At 38.9% G+C, this 24,022-nt stretch overlaps 1 protein-coding gene across 4 annotated transcripts in view; it reads right to left on the bottom strand.

Annotated features, from left to right (window-relative positions):
• Positions 1-24,022, bottom strand: part of Col14a1 (collagen type XIV alpha 1 chain) — a 198,454-nt gene that overhangs the window by 53,740 nt on the left and 120,692 nt on the right. For all 4 annotated transcript variants that reach the window (XM_028871912.2, XM_028871908.2, XM_028871910.2 and 1 more), the window contains exons 26-35: positions 23,487-23,626; positions 22,086-22,209; positions 21,667-21,810; positions 20,144-20,308; positions 19,469-19,507; positions 17,005-17,143; positions 15,650-15,792; positions 13,710-13,819; positions 10,321-10,479; positions 2,139-2,216 (exon numbers count right to left, since the gene is read on the bottom strand). In XM_028871912.2, coding sequence (XP_028727745.1) covers positions 2,139-2,216; positions 10,321-10,479; positions 13,710-13,819; positions 15,650-15,792; positions 17,005-17,143; positions 19,469-19,507; positions 20,144-20,308; positions 21,667-21,810; positions 22,086-22,209; positions 23,487-23,626 — 1,241 coding nt within the window. The remainder of the gene's footprint in view (positions 1-2,138; positions 2,217-10,320; positions 10,480-13,709; positions 13,820-15,649; positions 15,793-17,004; positions 17,144-19,468; positions 19,508-20,143; positions 20,309-21,666; positions 21,811-22,085; positions 22,210-23,486; positions 23,627-24,022) is intronic.

Raw genomic sequence — 24,022 nt, 5'->3', positions numbered from 1 at the left:
GACCTCACAGGACAGTGGGGTGAGATGGAACAGAGCACAGACAATAAATAACCAAGATGAAAGTAAGTCTCTCAAATATTCAAAAACCCCCCAAAACAGCTAAACCAATGACCGGTTTAACCGGTCTTCACATCCTTTTCTTTAAATGATGGACAATAGGGGAAGATTTCCGTTCAAATCTCCTGCTAACATATTTCATCTGCTCTAACATTTTGTAGGCTAGATTAAAACATAAATTTAAGTATTCCAAAAGACCCCCCCCCCTCAAATGAATTTGGTACCAGGCTTCCTGTTTCAAAGACTCAGGGGTGTTTTTGCTACTGCTGATGATATGTGGTCCAGGTATGGAATTATAAGCCTTCAATGAATAAAGCAAGGAGAAAAGTACTGAAAAGGACCTAGGTCCTTCCTAGGGGCACTAGGGACCACATTTTTGTTTGATGCAACGTGAGATTCTGTTTCTTCTTCCATTTCCCAACCTATCTTCCTTTATGGCTAACACAAAGATGTCTTGTTTAATTCACCACTAGTTTAGAAACTTATCTGGATGAAGAAAGAATGAGTTACATGCTTCCCCAAACAGGCCTCCAGGAATTTACTGCCTATAATAAATGTTTTAATCTGGTTCTAGCATCAAATCCTCTGGACTTCATAAAGACTTGACTGTTCTTATCATGCGGGTTTAATTATTAAGATATGCTAACTGCCTGGCCACAGCAGAGCCTCCTACATTAGCTTGCTTTCCATGAGGATCCTAAGATATGGATCTCTCTGCTTACATGTAGACTTATAGATACTTTATGAGAGAATAGTGGGAAATGCTTAGTTTTCTAATAGTGTCAAATTATACAGATGATGACTACAGTACCAAATCTGTGGGACAAGATAGCCCGGGGCAGTCTTTTAAATTCCTATTGACACTGTGAATGTTTTAAAAAATCAAGGAAAATAAAGCAACATTTGGTATCCATTGGACTTCATGTATATAACTAGCTCAAGACAGTTCAGAGCTTCATTCTGGGCATGGGGATGCTACCTTAAAATCCCAGGACTTGGGAGGTAAAGGCAGGAGGGTCAGAGTTCGAGGTCATCCTTGTTTTAGTCACATCCTCTCTGCTGTTGTGATAAAACATTCTGAAGAAATCAACTTAGAGGAGGAGAGGGTCTATGTCAGCTGACTTTGAGAGAAGTCAGAGCAGGAACCTGACTCAGAAACCACACATTGAGTCTGTTCATTGGTTCATTCACAAACCCACGCTCACCTGGAGTTAAGGTAACCTAACTTACAGCGTTAAGGACTTGCTGACTAGTGATAGTACTTCCTTTAGTGAGCTAGTTCTCCCACAATGAACAGTCAAGACAACTCCCTATAGATAGGTTCTCAGGCTAATATTAACCAGATGATTCCTCTCAGGTGACTGTAGGCTGTGTCAAACTGACAATCAAATCTAAATAGGACACTAGACTAGATAGTTAATTTGAGTACAGCCTGGATGACATGACACCCTCCTCACAGAACAAAATGGATAAACAAAAGCAGTCTACAATTTCAGCAGCATATTTTGAAACATCTTTTTGGTGTCCTGTCTTTACAAGCCTAGTTTTTCAGTAGTTGCTATGATGAAAAGCAAGACCATGGGGCAAATCCGTGTGTAAAAGGAAGTGAGGAACAGGCATAATCTAACCTCGACACATGGAAACATTGCCACGTTCAGTAGACACACACTGCTCACTAATAATCATCATTAATCAAGAATCAAACAGAAATGTCATATTTTCCTTTCAATGCCTGCATAGTATTTTCCTATGGCTACTGAGTGGCTAGGATAAGCAGGAGGCTTACAGCTAAACATTTCATAAGTGGAACTTTTAAGTATTTCCTTTGGCCTAGGAAGCTTTGTGAAGCAGGAAGTTTGAAAGCATCTGGACTGTGTGTCGATAACATCTGTGATACCAAACCACGTGGGATCATATGTGATGGCTTTATTGATTTCTTCTTTTCTGTCTATTTATTAAAACTTACTGATTTTAGTTATCAACACAAAAGGAATTGCCTATGGTTTGAATATTGATAAACAGCCCCTCACTTCCAAAGAAATCATAGATTTTAATTCTGATAGAGGTGAAAGAATTCTTACCAGGCCGGGAAGTTCACAGCATCTGTCTTTACTGGCCCATGATGTAGAGCAAATGATATCAAACATCTGTAACTGGAACTGATTAAAAAAGATAGTCATCATTCAATAAGGGGGATACAGATAAAAGGTGTTCATAGTTATAATTATTTCATCTGAGATAAAATACAAAAGCATTTCTAACATAAGATTCCAGTACATAAATCTAAAAATAAACTCAAGCTAATTTTGTTCCTGAAATGCACTTTCTGTCTACAGTTGCTCTGTCTACTATCCAAATCCTCCCCGAATCATAACTCCCCCTTCTCAGATCTACTACAATAAGTTTAGTTCTGTGGTCAAAGCCTTCCTTGGAAGCCCCTCATGATTCTCAAATGCCCTGTAATCATAGAGCACTCTAAATGACTTCATAGATCACTTCCCATCCACTGTTGTTATTTGTATTATCAGTTCCTTAAATTCCTCAAGGTAAGAAGAAATGCTCATCTCTGAGTCACTTAGCATAGTATGTAATACATAATAAACAGGTAGACTATCAGATGAACTAACTCTTAGTTCATCCCTTTGTGCAGTTATTGTTCTGTAAGCAAGATATTGTATAGCCTTTTCTGAGATAATAGTAAAATTAGAAAACAAAACATTTCTCTGCTGGAAAAACTTATAGGGAATATTAATAGTAATATAAACTTATACTATTGTTGTATAATTAATATCATATTAATTTTAATTATATTTCATTTAATTGATTTGATTAATTATATTAGCATATGATAAAAGCAATATAGTATGTTAATATATTAATATTAATATTCTATATAAATATTGTACTCAAAGAGGTGCTGTGAGAGATTCACAGTGAGTACATGGACTTGGTGTATTTTTATTTAAGCCACTTGTCACACTGTAAATATTTAGTCTTGTTTCACCTACATGTGTTGGTATAACTCAAGGTACAAGGTGAAACATACATAAATATCTCTGTAACATTAGTTAGGGCGAACACTAACTTAATGACCTGATCACTTCTACTTATTTCTTTCTACATTACTTTAAAAAATTTAAGCACGCCGTTAACAGCAGAACTGGGAAGATGATAATATTTCTGCTTTAATGTTCAACCTTCCTTCAGCAAGTAATGTTTTCAAGAAGGGCCATAAATATGTTGTCCAAAGAATGCTACTCATCCTTGGCCAAGAGCCTCCAGGGTGCAAATGACAGCACTCAAGTAGCTACTACTATTGAAACCGGCTACCGGAAGTTTGGGAAGCATCACCAAAGAGCCACTTCTAACAGAAAGAAAATGAAACCAAGTTTCCTGTCCTCATGCTAAGAATAACTGTGTGCATTATTGGAACATTTATTCTAACAAGTCAACAGAATAACCTTGGGTTTTGAAAAGAGACTCGTTATTCAAAACATCTTACTTTCTTGAACTTATGCATAGCAACATATTATTTGCTGAAATACCAGCAGAGCACATAACTTTTGTTCTCCTAGATATTTTAATACTCAGGCCCCAAATGTACAATATATGAACCAGAACAGGGAAGCCATACGACAAATAATGAACAATCTTAAAAAAAAACCTGAAAAATGAAAACATTTCCAAAAGCATGCTACAGCAGACTTTTGTAAATATATACAGCAAGAATTCGTTCAGAGAGTACAAATATTAGCGCCTATGGAGCCAGACTGCTGTGGTGAGGGTCCTGACTCCAACCCTAGTGAGTTGAGTTATTTGAAGACATTTGTCCCTATCTTAAACTCTCATTTTTCTCATCTGTAAAAGTTTGCCCTGACACAGGTTGAACACCCTCAGTCTGAATGTACGAAGCTTATTAAATGTTGAAATGATGCCATGACTGAGAAATTCTACATCTGGCTTTGTTGGGTGGGTTGCATATAAAATGCAAGCACATTAAAGATATCTAAGGTTCCTGCTGAGTGTATGTAAAGAGTATACATGAAACATAAATAGATCTAGTGTGTATACTCGGATTCCATCCACAAAATATCTCATTGTGTATATTTGAATACTCCAAAATTCCAAATTCTTTGATTCCAAGTACTGCAGATAAGGGACTGTCCATTCTATGAGCTAGTCATATGTTTGTTGTGAAGACCAAATGAGTTAATATGGAGATAATATAGAGAACAGTGCTTGGAACACAACTGCAATAAAAAATAAATATCATTTTAAAGTTCTACACACAACTCTCTCATGATTTACTTTTCAAGTATGGAAACTGAAACTATAAAAATCAAAATAAAAGTGATAGTAGCAAGGGCAGAGACAGAATAGTTTTCTTCTAAATTATTATTGACTTTTAACATTTTGTTTGAAAAAAATCTTAGCAACAAGCAATATCAACCAACAGGTTTTGGAAATTTGCTCTGTACCAGGTACTATTGTAAGCACTCTATGTCTATCACTTTTCCTCAGATCATCACCGTGGAGCACAGTGATGGGAATGTCCATTCTGTAGTCCAGGTCTGTAGATCCTGGAATGAGGAAAGCCTAAGTAATTGAAGTACATTGTGAAAGTTCCATTCCAGTTGAGATTTGAACAGTACAACCAATGTGTGGTCTAAACCAGTGTGGTTTATTTTGTAATAAATGGATCTTTGGGTAAACGCTTAAAACAAAGATAGTGCGGCCTGACTTTTTAATGTCATTGCATCTGAAAACATTTATTCAATGGGTCTCACGATGGCAGCATCAGCTACAGTCAGCTATGTCTGGAAATCATTCGTGCATTAAGAAATTTAACATTCCTGGATAAAGTCTTTATGTCAAAATATTTCAGTGAATGGAAAGATTTACTTAAAGCAAAAGCCCTTCATCACCCCTAGTACGCATCAAGCTTTCTTGAAGTTTTTCCAATAAACATTCAACACTCAGCCACTGGAGCTGCATAATGTCTACCTATAAACCTTTGCCTAGCTCTCTGCCCTGCGGAGTGGTTAGGATTTGTATGAGCTCAATTTATCTCCTGAAGGGATCAAACATCCACTAAGCACTTAATGAAGCCAATACGATCATTTGCGGAATGCTACTACGTGGGCTGCCTTTTCTTTCGCAAGTCAGATGGAATCAGCAGCTTTTTCTTTGAGTACAGACAATTTATTCATAGTCATTTTGCGTTTGTGATAGCTTAGATTCCTGAGCCTGTACTTAGGACTTCTTTCCCAAGGCACATTTCTGCAGATGGGTTAAACGACCACAACAAAATAAAAAAGGCTTCTGGCTTTTATTCCAAAAGCAATGGTATGCAGAATTGTACAACTTACACAGGAGATCACATAGCAACGCTATGTTAAAGCATCTCACACTTGAGTGCCTTAGAATGCAAAAGGACATGGTTCAAAAGAAGTCATACCTCAGGCAGTTAATACAAGAGACAGCTCCCCTTTACTTCACTCACCCCCAAAACATAAAATATCGATTTTAAAAACACAAGGAAGGACACATAACCTTCCACATTTACTTTGTAATTTCTCTAAGTGAAATACTTAGCCAATTACAAATGCTCATTTTCCATCACTGGACACTTTGTCTGGGTGTAACTCAAAAGACAAGTCATTTGGGGTCAAATGTTAGCAAGAAAATAAGATTAAAATATTTCTTGCCCTTTGAGTCATTTTGATCTATGAATGGGAATTTCAAAGTTCTCTTGGCTCCACTTTCCACTGAGTACCAAATTTTCTCCTCCAATTTTTCTTGAATAATGCAAGTACATTTATGTATTTGTACAAATAGAAAGAGTTCTGTGTATAAGAATGTTCCATATGTAGAGCTGCAGAGACCTAAGCCATCTTCCACTTCTCATTGGGTGTCCAACTTTTCATTGACCTCATTAACAAAGCAAGAAATACTTAGCACTTGTCATGGTAGAGCTTGGAGATTTGACTTGCTTTTAATTTATTAAACTTTAGAAAAACCATGAGCATTCTCATTAAATTCAGAAATAAAAGTTAACAACTTTTATTTAAATTTGTGAGAAATTTAAACGCTGAAGTATATAAGCATTTTGAAAACAAGATTTGACCACAGTTATTTGCAAGCTTGTAACTCAAATGACGAGTCTTCGAAGCTGTGAAAGAAGAGATGGGGCACGTGGTCACTGGATCAGACTCACTCCTCTGCCTTACGATGTATAGAATCAAAGTGTGCGCTAGTGGAAGACAGCACTGGAAAAGAAGGCCCACAGTCCTGGGGAAGGCAGACAGAGTCTCAAATCTCAAGTTCATTCTGTGAAAGAGGAACTCTCAATAACTTCTTCAAGCCTCAGTTTTTGCATCAATGGAGTGAAGGCAGCATGAATATCTCTTTTTATGATTATAGAAGATTAAATTGATATTTCAGGGTAATACATGCTTCCTAGACCACAACAGGCATATGTATTAGCTACTGTTACATCATATGGATCTAAAAAAGCAACGCATGGAAAGCTCCTTTTAAAAATTTAGCACTTATTCTCTTTTTTAATACATAATTTATTTTTATTTAATGTGCATTCATGTTTTGCCTACATGTATGTCTATGTGAAAGTGTCAGATCCCCTGGAAACAGAGTTACAGACAGGTATGAGCTGTCCTGTGGGTGCTGGGAATTGGTCCTCTAGAAGAACAGTCAGGGATTTTAACCTCTGAGCCATCTCTTCAGCCCAGCCCTTGTTTTCTAAAGATTTATTTATTTATTATGTACACAGAAGAGGGTGCCAGATCTCATTACAGATGGTTGTGAGCCACCATGTGGGTGCTGGGAATTGAACTCAGGACCTCTGGAAGAGCAGTCAGTGCTCTTAACCTCTGAGCCATCTCTCCAGCCCCAGCACTTGTTTTCTTAATGTCCTGCTTTTTCACTATTTATATGTTTTAGATATTGGTCCTCTATTGAATGTGTAGCTGGTTAAAAAAATATTTTCCCATTCTCTACCTTGCCATTTTGCTCAAATAATGGTTTGCTTATAAATAATGGTTTTTTATTTTGTTTTTATGGTTTCTCTCTCTCTCTCTCTCTCTCTCTCTCTCTCTCTCTCTCTCTCTCTCTCTCTCTCTCTCTGTGTGTGTGTGTGTGTGTGCGCGCGCACACACACACACATCTGTATCTGTTTCTTGAGTCGTTGGCTCTTTTTATTTTTATTTTTTGGTTTATCCTATTCTAGCTTGTTTGCTTTGCTTATTTTGTCTTATTTTGCTATTGTTTTGGGATACCTGTTTGTATTCTAATGGGTAAGAGAAAGAAAGGATGTGGATATGGGTGGGTGGAGAAGTAGAGAAGATTTGGGGGGAGTTGGGAGAGAGCAAACTGTGATCAGAATATATAATGTGAAGGGAAGCCTGTTTTCCATACAGACAAAAAAATTAACATTTGGCTATTGAAGAATCATCAACTAGTCTACTGTTGAATTCTACACCAAAAAAGTCTACTCAGTGAATAAAATTATAGATGGCTCCCTGACATATTTCTCTTTTATTTCAATAGCAGGAGCCTGAATACATGCCAATTGAATAACTGCCTAAGTGTTAGATTCAAAAAAAGTAGAAGAGAAACTTTAAGAAACATAGTTCCATGCCAGAAGCTCAAACTTTCTCTAGAATCATCCAAAAAGAAAAAAGGTAACAAACCTCTTAGAGGAAAGACTGGCAGGGAGAGGCAGTTACTTTCTTTCCACATGTGTTTTGACAGCTAAGTGAGGCCTGCTTATTTAGTTTAGTCTCCCCGGGGGCTGCCACTGCCTGCAGAAACTTGCATTTCTGAGCATGAGTTGTTTTTGTTAAGCATGTGAGCAATTTCTATACAGTAGTTACTATGTCCCTAATTTCTTTCTCGACTATGGTTTGAAAGGATAAGTTTCCTTTAGAGATAGAGTCTTTACACTCCTCTAACATTTTGAATTACTGCTAGATTTGGCAGGTGATGCTGACCTGGGAGATACTATTATAATGATTCCTCTGGAATTATCTGAACCACAAGCCTTTACACATCCCCCCCCCCTCCTGGAATTAACTGACTCATGCCCATTGCTCACACCCCCTCCTGGGATTATCTGAACTATACCCCTTACACATCCCCTTTTGCTGGTTATCAGAGGAAGACCAACGTTGAGATGGATGTTTTTGAAAATGAAACCCAAAGGCCAGGACTTCTCTTGTGAGGCAATGGTACCAGTAGGCAATGCCTCCCAAAGCAAGAGTAGGACTACTCAATCGCATTTTTACGATCTAACCTAATATTATCCAATTCAGTGTAAGCAAATTCTTTAGTAAGTGGGAAACTGAAAATCTATTTAGTAGCCCTACGTAGACTCCTAGATTATAAGGGAAGCCATGGCTTTTTTTCTTAGTAGCCTTACAAAGAACTCTTTGGTTATTGACATCTATAAATTCGCCTTTGTCTACTTCTGGCTACAAGTTGCCACAAAGGGCCCTCTGTTTAACTGCATTTCTTTGGTGTCCCAAAGTGAAAAGTTACCATCAGTGCACCTGAAATGTACAGGCACTTTTAGGTTTAGAAATCAATTTTTTGATATTTCATTAGTTATGTACATAGAGTACCCATGGTCTAATTTGAAACATAATGACTATAAAGTTATAATTATAAAATACAAGTAGGGGAGAGTAGGATATGTTTAAGAGATTGCAGTTGATGCCACATATGGGTCTACTACCTTTTAAGGAAAGAGATTATGCGAGTCAAATAGTCTAGTACTAGGTATGTAGTTCAGTTGGAGGCCTTTGCCTGATAGTCACAAGGTCCTACGATCAAACCTCTGAACCACAAACAAAACCTCATGTATGAGAAATAGTCCATTTCTGTTCACATTCTAACAAGTGTTTCTTGGGCACTAATTCTGCTTGTAGAAATATGTTAGACACTGTGATGGTTTTTAAAGGAAGCACATGCTATTGTTTTATTTTAGGGAATTTATATTGTCTAGAGAGGTAAAATATAAATAAATGAAAAAGCAAAAAGCTGTGACTGTCAATAATCAGGTTGTAAATGAGTATTTAGCTGTCTGTGAAATGTGGGGTGGAAGACAGAAAATTCGTTGTAAAAAATTTCATTTCTCCAGTAACACAGCTGATCACCTTTGAGTACTACACTGTCAGGGATATTAGATGCACCGTGCCTAAAATTAAGACAATCATAGCAGTACTAAATGATTTGGGCCTAGAGTCCCACCCCAAGCCTCCCACCCCCATCTCTCTTCAATGAGTCCATCTATTCATCCTTGAATGTGTTGATCCAGCATATTCTTAGTTTGTTAATTCTGTATTTTTACACTCTCTGGAAAACCATTTCTGGTGCTATATAAAGAAGAAATATAGATAAGAATAGTCAGAGTTCTTTTTTTAAAAAGTTACTAGTTCTAGAATGACCCAAATCAGAGTGTGCTACTAATTAGCTGTGAATGCAGGCTGTTAAAACGAAACCCTGTATACACTATTCTGTTTTTGTGGGTAGTGAGTGAAAGGAATGTGATTTCTGTGCCAATTGAAAGTCTCCCAGACTTAAATTTCATTTAGTGCTGTAAAAGTTATTTTAGAAGGATTTTTACATAAGCAAAGGCTAATAAAGGGTAAATCTCACATTAGTGATAGCACAAACAGTTTTAAAATACACAAATCTAACCCAAATCAGAGGCAAATGCCACTTCCCTAGATATAATATTGAGAAACTTTGCATGGATTTGTATTTTCTTGTATAAGTTTGTACATGTAGAGTTTTGAATTCCAATAACAAACCACTTACGTCACAAATTAACTGCTGAATATTATAATATTAAATTTTTTTCATTTTTCTTTATTAAGAAATTTTCTACTCACTCTACATACCACCCACAGATCCCACCTCCTCCCTCCTCCCATCCCCTAGCCCTCCCTCCCAAGCCACCCTACATCCCCACAATCTTCAAATCTTAAAGTGCATTTAGATAATTAACTAGCCTAGTTCCTGAAGCATTCTCTTTATCATATACCAGCAGCCTACTGCCTTGAACATCCAGGTTTGTTTAAAGAGTCACCATCTATCTGTCTGTCTGTCTGTCTATTTATCAATCCATCCATCTGTCTGTCCATTTATCTCATTACCAAATTCCCTCCCTTGAAAACAGCTAACTGTATATTAAATGGGTTTTTCCTGTAATAGACACACAGCTTCACTTCCTTATCTACTTACTGGTGCAGAGTTTCCGTTGGGTCCTCTTGATCTGACCATTCTCCCCAGGACTTCCACACCATCCGATGTGATATTCGCCGATGCATTGATTGCCTTCTGGCCCACTTCCTTACAGTCAACAACCACTTTGGCCAAAGTCTTGCTGATAACAACATGGAGCTAATTAAAAGAAAGGATGTTTTAGGAAGTGCGATGCAGGGAGAACTGTCCACCAATGTGTGTAATTGTTTAACTCATCATTAAAAAGTACCGAGAAAGGAGGGAATTCTGTCTCTATGTTCTTCGCTAGACCTTTTCTGTGACTGTTCAACATTCAAAAATAAGCTCTATAAAATACCTCTCTCTTATATGACTTTAAAATGAGTCACTTTTTACTAGAAATTTTAGTTTACTTTTACTGGTGTTTTAAGTTAGCATGCTATTGTGTCATAGTTTGTGTTCTGACAAATAAAGCTTGCCTGGAGACCAGAGGGCAGAGCTGGCCACTAGTTAGCCATAGAAGCCAGGAAGTGGTGGTACACTCCTTTAATCCCGGTACTTGAGAGGAGGAAGCAGATCCCTGGGCTACATAAGATTGAACCAGTCTAAAAGAGAAACAGCCAGGCAGTGGTGGGGCACACCTTTAGTTCCAGCACTTGGGATCTCATGCCTTTGATTCCAGTACCTGGGAGGCTCACACCATTGATCCCAGCACATGGGAGGCTTATGCCTTTAATCCCAGCACTGGGAAGGTGGAGATAGGGATATAAGGCAGGTGGAGACAGGATCTCAGCCCCCCATTTGGTCTGATGATTCGTAGAGGTTAGTTTCTAGTGGCTGCTGCTCTGCTTCTCTGACCTTTCAGCTTTCACCCTCAATGTCTGACTCCGGGCTTTTTTATTGTTAATACTAATTAGGAACAAGCTTCAGCAGACAAAGTATTGTGTGCTATTATAGAATTTTATATGTGTCATTACAGTTAGTTCTAATTTGTTCCCTTCCCCCATTGTCTTCCCCCTTCTTCCTCACCTCCCTAAAGCTGAAAGGAGTCCTAAGAGTGAAGGACATGAGGGGAAGGGAAGCAGTGGAATACATATGAGAAGAAGCCCTTCAGCTTAGATAGTGTCTCATGTAGTTTTCTCAAACCATAAGACACGGAGGACACTGTTTCAGCAGTCACTGGATCTTCGTGAGGATTTGGAAAAGGCAGATATTTCTATCCTCTAAGTAACCATCAAGGGTAAGTATATTGTAGGTAAACCAGGTAACCATACTGTAACCAAGTTCTCAAATAAAAATGTCTGTGCCCACTACACATTTTGATTTGGACTGTTTGTTTCATGACTGCTAGTTCCTCGTGGCAGACTAGTGAAAGTAAAATCCATACTCCAATAATGATTGCACTCCCAAAGTAAGATAACCATGGCAACTCCATGAAGAGGATTAGGCAATGTGAATCAAGCTTATAAGAGCTAAATCAGCTAACACTGTGCTCAAATCACGAACAGACTCAGAACGTCAATACTGTAACATCTTTTATGTTAAGATAGTTTAATTTTCCAGATTTTGTTCAATATTGTTTTGTCCCAAGGTTGTATAAAGATGAAAGCACATGGATTCCTGCCTATTTTTATTTAATGTTTTATTTAAGATACATCAAGGTAAAAGAAATTCCAGTCAGCAGGGCAGTTCATTAGAAATTTTTCTCTCAAAAAGAAACTAACCATTACTCAAACAGTGACCATCCCTGGGGAAATCCCACCATATCGCTTGCTTCTTGCTAACATTGTCATTTACAAGAGTAGAAATTGACTTCTGTGAGTTCTGGGGAGATTGTTCATTCTCATGTTTAAAACAGTATTTTTGCTTTACAAAGGACATTAAAACATTTTTTAAAAATATTTTGCTTCTTTGGTTACACATACAAGTGGTTATTCCACTTATATAGTTGCTAACATGTTGAAAAAGGTTTGGGGACTGTATTTTATATCCAAAATGTAAAAGATGGAGCTAACTCATAATCAATAAAGAGTGAGGATATTTATTCAATTGTAATGCTTTGAACAGATAAAATCTGGTCTGTGAGAATTGGACTTTCATTGGCATCTTCCATCAATAGTCATATGCTGCATCTGTTCATCACACAGTAGGCCTCTCCTTTTATTTTGTTTCTTGTTTAGCTTTACTAACACATAAGCTAGAGGGAAGTATTTCATTATTCAGCTTTAACTAATTTAAAGGTTTATGCATATGAAGCCAATCATTAACCACACTTCCAGCTCCTTGAGTTCTGGTAAGGTAAATCAAGCCTTACACCGCCTAAGACACATGAAGAGTTCCTTGAAGGGAGGACACGAGCCCATACCTAAGCCACAGGCTGTGATGGCAATGACTCTTTCGACACAGATGGATATGTTTTTCATCTCCCCTACAGTTTTCCCTGGCGGCCTTGCAATATACTCTGCACAACCAGGAAAAGCATCCCACCACGATTCTAATGAAATTCAAAGAGCTATCAATGGAACTTCTAATTAGTAAACCTCCACTTGTACCCCCCCACACACACACACACTTTTAAGATAGGTATGTAATCCTATCAAACATGAAAAGTAAGTTTTCATATATAATCATTCTTAATTATACAGTGTGCAGTAAAGATACCAAAAGAAAGAAAATTCCAATTGGCTAGGAAGACCTGTAATCCTTTCTAAGTGTGTGTGTGTGTGTGTGTGTGTGTGTGTGTGTGTGTACATGCTCCATAACATGTGTAATGTCAGAGAACAACTTTGTAGAGTTGGTTTTTTCCTTCCATCTTTCACATGGATTGCAGGGATCAAAATCAGGTCATTCAGCCTGTACTATCTGGTGCTAAGTGCATTTTTCCACTAAGTTATGTCACCAACACAGCCAGCAATCTTTACTACATTACACATAATGCAGCAAATGGGCATTGGCTAATTAGTAATGCAGAATTTTCTCCTCAAAGGGGGAACCCGGACCAAATCTGTCAATGTCTTCTGGAGTGCCTGCAATGAATGCACATTTCAATGTCCCACCTCAGAACCTTGAGTGTCATTATCAAGTCCTGAAGGAAGTAATTCTTACTCAAGTTAAATTCTGAAATCCAAAGCTCTATGAATTTTAAGAAATATATTTCTGAGCTGGGAATAGTGGGAATAGCATTCCTTGAATCCCAGGAGGATTAGGATGATTAGGAGGCAGAGCTTGTTAGATCTGAGTGCTTGATTTCCAGGACAACCAGGGCTATGTAGAGAGACCCTGTCTCAAAACCAGAGCAAAACAAACAAACAAACAAAACAAGCAAACAACAACAATTACACACACATATTTCTGTTCCTCCTAACAGAAAATGGAATTAATCAGTACATTTTACAGAGATCCTCACTAACCTTGTGAAAGCTTCCGTAGAACATTTTCCTGATGTCAGGTCCTTCAAAAGTGACCGTTTGAAAATCTCCAGTATAGTCATAGTTAAAATAAGTTAGAGTTTTCCCACCATCTAGTCAAATAAAAAAAGGCAAAATATTTCAGAAATAACTTAAATTGGTGAATAACTTTTTTCTAAAATTCAGCTTGACAGAAAACATTGAATCCATCATTTTGAAACCATGTCTAAAACAAAATGAGTGGGATGAGATACCGATCACCCCTCAGGTTGTTACAGGCTTTCAGGGTTAAAGTACTTGACTTAATGACATGTGATGATGGAGAGACCAGGTACCTACATGTCCCTTTCCCTTATACCTCTCTACCTAAACTCTTATCCACATCATCTCTGAAGAGAGGTCATCAATGCTTAGAGTAAAAGAAGATAATGAGAGAGGACATTATCAATAAATATTAGGAAAGAAAAACTAGGCACTTTGACTACTAGCCCACTACAGACATCAACTTTCCCAGAACATGATGCATTCATTACCACATGGATGTCTCCTTTGTTATGAACTGACTTAGGCTTTCTAAGTTTTGATCTTTTGTCTTACAATGAATTTTCATTATTAAAAATAAAAATGCTCCCCCCCTCAATAGTGCTTTGTTACATGAAAATTTAATTTTCACTTTACTCTTAAGTGAACATTCTGACCAAAAGCAATCTATGGGAAGAAAGAGTTTGTTTAAGCTTGCAGTCCATCATGTCAACTCAAGGCAAGAACCTACAGCCGAGCCTGTCTGCTATTCCACACAACCAAAGAGACACAGGAGGAACCGTGGAAGGTGCTGCTTGGTGATTCATTAGCAGACTCATGCTTACCTATCCTTCTTATGTAGCATAGGACCATCTGCCAGCAAGGTGCTGCCCACAGTGGGCTGGACCTTCCTACATCAATTAACAGTCCAGACACTCCCCTATAGGCATACCCACAGGCCAATCCAATCTGGGAAGACCCTTATTGTCTTCCCATGTGACTCTATGCTATGTCAAATTGACTGTTAAAGCTAACTAGGACAAGGATCAAATTCATTTTAGTCATTTCAAGATTTCTTTATCTTTAAGCCCAGAGTGCATATGGAGTTAATGATTTAATCCCTTTCAGTCTGTAGATGCTCCTTAGTTTCAGTATCAATGCAAAAGGATTCCCCCTATACTATGTGTGATTGTTGATTGACTCCCATACATTTTCCATGACTTGGAAATAAGACCAAACTAATCTCCTTACTCAAATGTTTGAGTCAGTTAAGTAGAAATACCTTTCACGGCTTCATTGTAATTATGGGACTCACTAAACTCCATGACATGAATCAAGAACTGCGCATCGTGTGCTACACTTCCAAGCAGGACAGGGGAAAGTTTCCCTGGCTGGTTCCTCCTCAGTTTCCAGCCTCAGAGCATTGTAGATTCCCAGCATCTGAACATTTGCACTTCTCTTCACTTTCTCAAGGATAGGATTTGGTAGCATACACATAACTTACAAATTTATATCTATTCCAGAATTCTTTCCAAATACAAATTGGCATCCTCTATGGAATATCAAATAGGCATATGTATTTATCATATCCATGTACAATCAATGAACTTCTGATCTCCTTTCTCCAAGCAACCCTGACCCCCTAATTTTGCTCTGCCTGTAGTCTTCACTCTCTAGTAGAAACTGCTTGTCTTGCTTCACCTTGCTTTACCATCCATCTGAGCCTAATGCTGGCACAAAGCTGGAGTTCAATGAGCATTTCTTGAAAGAATTGGTTAACAAGTGAATGAATCAATGATTTCATAACCCACTGCTTGTTGTTTATATACCTCATAAGTTACATTGCAACAGGAAATGGCAAGATGGGATGCCACATGCATTATCATCTAGATAGCAAATGCTATACACATAAATATACTTACTGTCTAAAATGATGCCAACCAGTGGGTCAGAATTTTTATTTAAAATCTCCCAAAGAGCAAATGGCTCCTGTGGAGTGTCAGGAAGAATCCGGAACAGGAAACTCATTGTATAGTCAGAAGGCAGTCCTTCTGGATGCAGATATCTGATGATGGAATAAAATAATGCCTTATTGTATCTTTCTTGAGAAAGTCATCCTGTGACCATAAGTAATACATTTTCATTATAGAAGCTTTGAAAAAAACAAAAGGAGATTGCCATGAACCCCCATTAGATCACTATTTTAGGCTGTCCTCTCCAGCTTTGGGAGGTTTCCCCTGTTTCCTCCTTCCAATTCACTTTGGGAGTGATTGGATTGCAGACATACACCCCTGCATCCATTGCATCCATTTTTTTTTTTCACATAGGTTCCAAGTTCCAGCTCATCAGGTTTGCATAACAAACACATTTATCAGCTGAATCATCTCCCTGCCCCTATCTGTGGATTTTACCTCAAGTCATTGGTTTCTCTGAGTTTTTCTTTTAGCATTTCAGAGTTGTTTAGAAGCTTGAAACTTAGCATACATCAGGATTTAGAGTACACATGGTCCACTGGGTTACTATGTACACATCCATTTTTTTTACATGTTTTCACAGATGAAACTATGCTAAACTTCACCCAGTATGAGGCTGATGTCTTAATGTTAATTTTTCAAAAATTTCATGTTCTATGTATGAATGTTTTGTCTGCATGGAGGTCTGTGCAACAGGTACACGCCTATTGCCCAGAGGGGCCAGAAGAGGTTACCAGATCCTCAGGAAGTGGAGTTACAGATGGTTGTGATCTGTTCAGTGGGTGCTAGAAGTTGAACCCAGGTCCTCTGGAAGAGCAGCTGCTGCTCTTAACTGTTGGCTGACCTATATTTCCAGCCCCAGGGTTGTTTTTAAATAAAGAACTATAAACATCATTCGCTCTAAACATCATAGAAAATCTTACCACAAACTATTACAGTAAATTACAAATTGACATTTTTCTTCTTTTTTTATTTAATTTTTTTTTCATTTTATATACCAACCACAGTTCCCCCTCCCTCTCCTCCTCCCTTTACCCCCTTCACCTCCCCTTCCCCACCCCCTCCTCAGGTAAGGATAAGGACTCCCAAGGGGAGTCAACAAAGTCTGGCACGTTAAGCTGAGGCAGGGCCAAGCCCCTCCCTCCTGCATCAAGGCTGAGCAAAGTATCCCACCATAGTGAACAGGCTCCACAAAACCAGTTCATGACCCAGGGACAAATCCTTGTCCCACTGCCAGGGGGCAAATTGACATCATTTTTATATTGAGATATGATTAACTTTAGCATCTTGCAAGGAAAACCTACTTGGTTGGCTGGGAAACCAGGGCATCTTTGTGGATTTGGTAACACGGGAACAAATTGAAGGTGCCAGGTTCCATAGAAACTCCTTCCACTGCAGAAAAATCCTTTTCAACCAAACCAAACATTTCCATCATCTTAAAGCCTAAGGTGATGAGAGAGAGATAAGAGCAAACAGGAAATTAAATTATTTTTAATTTTCTACTAAGTATTTAAACAGTGACAGCTGGACCCCAAACAAGTATTAATCAATGTTTGTATTTAAAATGTTGTGGTAATGATGGGGATTGTATTGAATCTGTAGATTGCTTTTGGTAGGATGGCAATTTTTACTGCATTAATCCTACTGATCCATGAGCATGGGAGATCATTCCATCTTCTGATATCTTCTTTAGTTTCATTTTGCAACGTCTTCAAATTTTTATCTTATAAAAAAAAAATCTTCACTTGCTTGATCAGAGTTACCCCCAAGATACTTTTATAGGCTATTGTGAAAGGTGTTGTTCCCCTGATTTCTTTCTTATTACATTTGTCATGTGTCTAGAGGAAGGCTACTGATTGTTTGAGCTAATTTTGTATCCAACTACTTTGATAAAAGTGTTTAACAGCAGGAGTTTCCTGGTGGAATTTTTTGGGCCACTTATATATGCAATGATATCATCTACAAATAAAGATACTTTGACTTCGTCCCTTCCAAGTTACAATCCTTCTAACAACAGAGGTTAGACATAGAGCAAGGGACTGTGGGATAGAAATGGATCTCCCTAAGAAGAGAAAACAAGATAGTTGGATGAATGAGGAGGAGGAGGACAGAAATGGGAGCACTGAATGGGGATGAGGAGGGAAGAAGGGAACAAGGGAGTGAATACAGAGAGGAACATAAAGTAAGGGCCATCGGAGGAGTCAGGTGGAAACTTAATGCAGTAGAAGCTTCCTATGTGTATGAAGGTGATCTAAATAAAAGCACTAAATAACACGAGAGATGGAGTCCTAATTGGGCATCTCTTATCACTGAATAAAGCTTCCAGTATCAGGAATGGGTTGCATCTCTTATCACTGAATAAAGCTTCCAGTATCAGGAATGGGTTGCATCTAATTGAGCTGGTGGCCAAAGAGGCCCTATGGAAAACTCCAAAACAACCTAGACTATGGTCAAGACTGTTGGTTGCTCTGTACAAACTGACAATAAGGCTGTATTGTTGAAGACAAGACCTACACGGATCACTGAACACGGAGCTGGTGCCTACCTAGAGCCTTCACTCCTATGGGCTAATGTTCATGGTCCTGGAACAAACTCTGCATGCTACCAAAAAGAAAGGTAAACACCAACCCAGCTACAAAGCCTTAGGTCGACAGGGATGACCTGCCTGAAAGATGTGTTAGTGCAATAGTGGTGCAAGGCTTGTGGTAGTCACCAACCAATATACGCTTGGATTTAAGACTTACTACCTGACATTGCCTGGGTAGCCAAGAACCTGAAACTAGATAGGTCAGGGACTTAGGAGAAAACAAAATACTACTGCTCTGCTAAAGGAATACAGCCATAAAATGACTCCTAGCAACATTCTGCTATACTCATAGATCCATGCGTTGCTCAACCATTACCAGAGAAGCTTCCTCTTAGAGTAGATGGGAACAGATGCAGAGACCCACAGTCAGACAATGTACAGAAGGTGAGAGACCTTAGGACTCAGTCCTAAATGGGATATCTCTATCAAATACCTCCCAGGCTCAGGGAACCCTGTAGGAAAGGAGGAGGAGAGATTCTAAGAGCCAGAGGGGATGGAGGACATCAAGGAAATAAGGCCTTCTAAACACAGCAGGACCAAGGCACATATGAACTCACAGAGACTGTGGCACCAAACACAAGGCCCAAATGGGTCTTCACCAGATGGGGTCCCAGCACTAAGAGAAATGGACACAAGATTCCATCCCTAACCCAAAAGCTATCTCCAATTTATAACCACTCGCAAGTGAAAAATTCAATTTCTCCAATGGAGTCTCACTGGAGACACTCCGAAAGCCGGGCCCAGTGCATCAGTAGATGCTAACACAAAACTAACTCATCACTGGAGGTTCTTCATCTCATAATGCCTTGTCGGGGTTAAACACCATACAAGTCGTTTGCATAGACATTAAGGCTTCTGTTTTTATGGGATTCCTGTGTGTGCTAACGTGTGTGTCTTGGCATCTGTATATGTTTCTTTGGCCTCTTTTTCTCATGTTTGTTTGCTTGTTTTGTCCTATTTGTCCTTATTTCTTTGTTTTTGTTGTATCTTATTTTATTATCATTCTTTAGATGCCTACTTGTTTTCTGGCAAGAGACAGAAATAGTATGGATTTCAGATGGGAGGGGAGGAGGGAGGATCTCTTGAAGCTGGGGGACGGGAAACCATAATCAGAATATATCATATGAAAAAAAATGTATTTCAATAAAAGAAAACAGGAAAAAAAATGTGACAACACATACCTGCAAGATCGACTCCATCCTTGTGCACCATTGGACAGGCTGAAAAACAAGGCAAGCAATGTAAAAGCCCATCTTATGTATCTCCCAAATATATGGTTTCATTGTTGTGGGCACAGGCAATTAACACAACCTTCCCTAAGCTTCCCACACCTGAATTGTGGAGTAACTCTAAGACGATGTGGCTGTGGTTATCTAATGTTCCATCTAGGCTGAACTAAAGGGCCATAGCTTCTAACCACTCTCCTGAATCCATTAAATCAGTGGTTGTTACTTGAAAGCCCAAGTTGAGAGATGTTTTGATTAAGACATCTTTGAAAACTATTTCCTACATTTGTTTATTTTTGGTTTTAAGACAGGGTCTTCCTATGTAGCCTTGTCAGATACTAAGCATTCCAAGCTGGCCTCAACCTCGGTTCCATCATCCTTTGTCACACTCCTGTGTTTAATACAAATTGTCATCAACTTGGGACGATCTTCATCAACTTCAACTGTAACAGGAGGAGAGAAGACGTTTACCTCATATGCTCAAAACCATAGGACTTAACACCTGCACAATAAATACCCCATGGGAATCAACAGTTCTTCCTCAGTTCTAGATGGGACTCTGTACTTAACCAGTATTCGATATTTCAGGTTTTAAACAATGCTCAGGAATGCAAGTTCTGAAGAACTAACTTGCTGATGCGGTTTCGCAGACAAAAGTAATCAGTTCATCCTCAATTTTCTTGAAGGCATCGAAGTCATCCACAAAGAAGACGTGACGTGAGCTGGGTTTGCTGCCGATCCGAACCAACTCTGAATAATCGGCGTCAGCCACACCAATGGCAAAGATGTTGTATCCTATGACGACACACAGCAGACGTTCAATTACTTAAGCTTCACAAAATACAAACAATGCAAGATGCTGAGTGCCCAGATGTTTAAAATGTACTCATTTAAGAAGTCCAGTAGGAATGGCTAATTCATTTCTTACCATTCATCAGAATTCTTCATGTGCATATTACATTATGTGAGAATTACTCCATCATACCCTGAAGAAATTTTCCATTTTAAAATAGACTCAGCAAAAACAAAGCCCCAGTTGGTGCATAAGCCAGAAATGTTTCTCATTTGAGTAACATATTCACAGTTGCATATTCTTTTTTTTTGTTTTGTTTTGTTTTGTTTTTTGGTTTTCAAGACAGGGTTTCTCTTGTGTAGCTTTGTGCCTTTCCTGGGACTCACTTGGTAGCCCAGGCTGGCCTCGAACTCACAGAGATCCGCCTGGCTCTGCCTCCTGAGTGCTGGGATTAAAGGCGTGTGTCACCACCGCCCGGCACAGTTGCATATTCTTAATAGTTACTTTTACATCTGTGGCATGAGGTACTATTTAAACAGTAATGGTTTCTTCCCCCACCCCTTCTGAAGCACAACTTAAGGCCTAGCAGCCTAAAATGGGTCACCATGTTAAAACATGCTAAGCATGTCATCTTAGTTTCTTTCCTATGGCAAAACACCCTGACAAAAGCAACTTCAGGGAGAAGGGGTTTGCTTTGGCTCACAGTTCCAGGTCACAGTCCATCCCAGCAGGGATGTCACAGCAGCAGGGGTTTGAGGCAACGGGTCACAATCATCCATCATCAGGAATGGAGAGTAAAGAATACACACAAGCTAGTGCTCAGTCCACCCTCTCCTCTTTCAGTTCAGGGCTCAGCCCATGAGATGGCATGACCCATATGTAGCATGGGCCTTCCCACCTCCATTAATCTAACTAAGAAAACCCCTCACAGGCATGCCCACATGCCAACCGGATCTCTACCTTCTCTCATTGAGTCTAAATTATGTCAAGTTCACAAAGAACACAACTCGTCATACATATTTCATATAGCTGAATCTTCACAGCCATCCTGAGAGAATCATTATTTTATCGATCAGGAGACAGAACAGTTTCTATGAGCATCTTCCTCTCCCTGACCCTTTAGAGTGGTCTTCTCAATATTATTGTACACCATTGCTGGCATTCCTTAGACAGGAAACCCTGCTGTAACAAATCATATATTTGTCTCTAATAAAAACATATAATCGCAGAATTATGAATGTATGTGATTTTTAAAACCGATATTATCCACTGGGGGATATTTAATTAAGCTGATAGGAATATGTGCTTGGTGCCAACCTTTTTCTCAGTAGCCATGATGGTGCACATAAGGGAACCTTACCATCGGCCTGCATCTCCCTGGAGATTTTGTTGACGTCATCTTGTGATCTCCCATCAGTTATAACCACGATAACTTTCGGGATGCCTCTCCTCGTGCCTGACTCTACAGTGAATAAGGTATCGCGAACGTGCTTGATAGCTTTCCCTGAAACAGAGAATCAACAGTTCCGTTTCACTCCTCCGCATGCTTTCACAGACAGCAAAGGGAAGGACAGATATGTTACATCGGTGAAAAATTATTGTGTCCTGAGAGCTGGGGCAGCCACGGAAGGGGAAAATACCTGTGAGGTACATGTAAGGCCCTGGATTCCATACACAGCACCAAAACAAACCAACAAGTCACATAACAAAAGTCATCCCGAAGTTTCTAACGATTACAGCGAGCTTTCACTGGGCATCATTTGTCTGTTTAGGTCTTACCTGTTTTAGTATTTCCTCCTTTGTAGGAAATGTGTCTGATTGCATCAAGAAGTGTCTCCTTGGTTTTGTAAGCATCGAGTTTGAATTCTGTTCTGGGGTCATCAGTGAACTGGACCATTGCCACCTGGAGAGAGAGGGTACATTCACTTTAACACAGGTAGGGACTTTCCACAGAAAACGTGACCCAGTAGCTCAGTATCACCCGTCATTTACATTTCTTCCTTAACCCAATCCTCACATTAAATTTTTGTAGAGGTTACATATCAAATTTGAAGACAAACAAAGTTTCAAGTTCTAGATACATATTAAGAACTAGGATTTTTAAAAATTCTTTCTAATGGTTATAATACTTTTGCCACGTCATTTAACAAGTAAAAATTGACCTAAATCTGGTAAATGGATGTGGCACAGAGTCAGGGTTGTATTCTCTGTAAGAGCTTCCTTCCTATGACACAAATATAAAGTAGCCACTATGATTCCACCCACTGTACAAAGGAGGAAACTGAGGCACATGAAATCAAGTAATAGGGTCAAGATCAAAAGCAAACAGCTGAAGCCAAGTACATTCTATTTCAAAATCTGTGTCTTGTTCATTGCTGCCCAAATCTTTCTACCTTAATTTCCTACAATTTACTTCTATTCCTGTGGCACTATGGAACAATTTTCAGTTGATTGCCTTATTTTATTTATTTATTTTTTTGGAACAATGAACTACGGATATCTGTTGGATGAATGAAATAGTTTCATATTCTTCATGATCCTGAGAAATGTGTGACCGCCAGCCAGTGGTGGTGCACACCTTTAATCCCAGAACTTGGGAGGCAGATGCAGGTGGATCTCTGTGAGTTCAAGGCAGATCTGGTATACAGAGGGAGTTCCAGAACACCCAAGGCTACACAAAGGAACCCTGTCTTAAAAAAACTAACTAACTAAATAAATAAATAAATAAATAAATAAAATAAAATAAAATAAAAAGAAATGTGAGACTGTGGCCTGGCCTCTGATTTTCAAGACTTCCATGTACTTTAGGGCAGGGACAACAGTATGTGTAAAGGACATACTCTGCCTTAATATAAAATAAATACTCCCTAATGTCCTTTGTAGCATCTTTAATTTGCTAATCTCAATAGCTTTTGCAGGGATGTCTAACCTTTTGAAGTTACAGTATGAGGTTATCATCTACAATATCATAGCAATCCTGGAAGCATATATCCATTAGCAACAGGTTGGACATGCCTATAAGGATTAGCATTCCTTCATCACATTTCTTTGATTACAATCCCTGACAAGTGGGAACAGTAAGAGACTAAGAAATAATTCCTAGATGCATAGTATAGTGTAATGATTGGCTTGTTTACCTTACCTGATAGGATAATGTAATGATTGGCTGGTTAACCTTACCTGAGTTCCATCTGCACCAATCTTGTCCAGGGCTCCCACGGTGCTATACAGAAAATTGATGATCTTATTGAAATTGTCATCTCCAATACTCCAGGATCCATCCACCATGAATACTAGGTCTGCCTTGGCAGCTTTACATACTAAAGACAAAGAATACATTTTGAGTCAGAGGAAAGAGGAAAATAACATCTTTATTAAGACAGAAGACAGGTAGCAGATGCCTTCTGGTAACTAAAGCTCTTTGCAAAAGGAAAAGCTTCAACTATTAAGAATCACCATCCGTGCTCCTAAAACTTTACCACCACTATTTCCCTTTCATGCCCATTTATGACTGAAAAGCTTCTACTGACCATGTGAGAACAGGGAGGAGAATAAATCCAACAATCACCACAGAGAATGAAAATGAGGAATAGGAAGGAGAAATGGAGGTGGATGAGATGTAGAGTCAGAAGCAAACAGCAAGCACTATCTAATGGCCACCGACAGGGAAAAAGTCTATGCAGTCACACTGTGCACCCAGTCATCTGCTTGGTGAG

The sequence above is a fragment of the Peromyscus leucopus genome, chromosome 20 (genome assembly GCF_004664715.2).
Source record: "Peromyscus leucopus breed LL Stock chromosome 20, UCI_PerLeu_2.1, whole genome shotgun sequence".
Classification (NCBI taxonomy): Eukaryota; Metazoa; Chordata; class Mammalia; order Rodentia; family Cricetidae; genus Peromyscus; species Peromyscus leucopus.
This window is presented reverse-complemented; position numbering and strand designations above follow the sequence as displayed.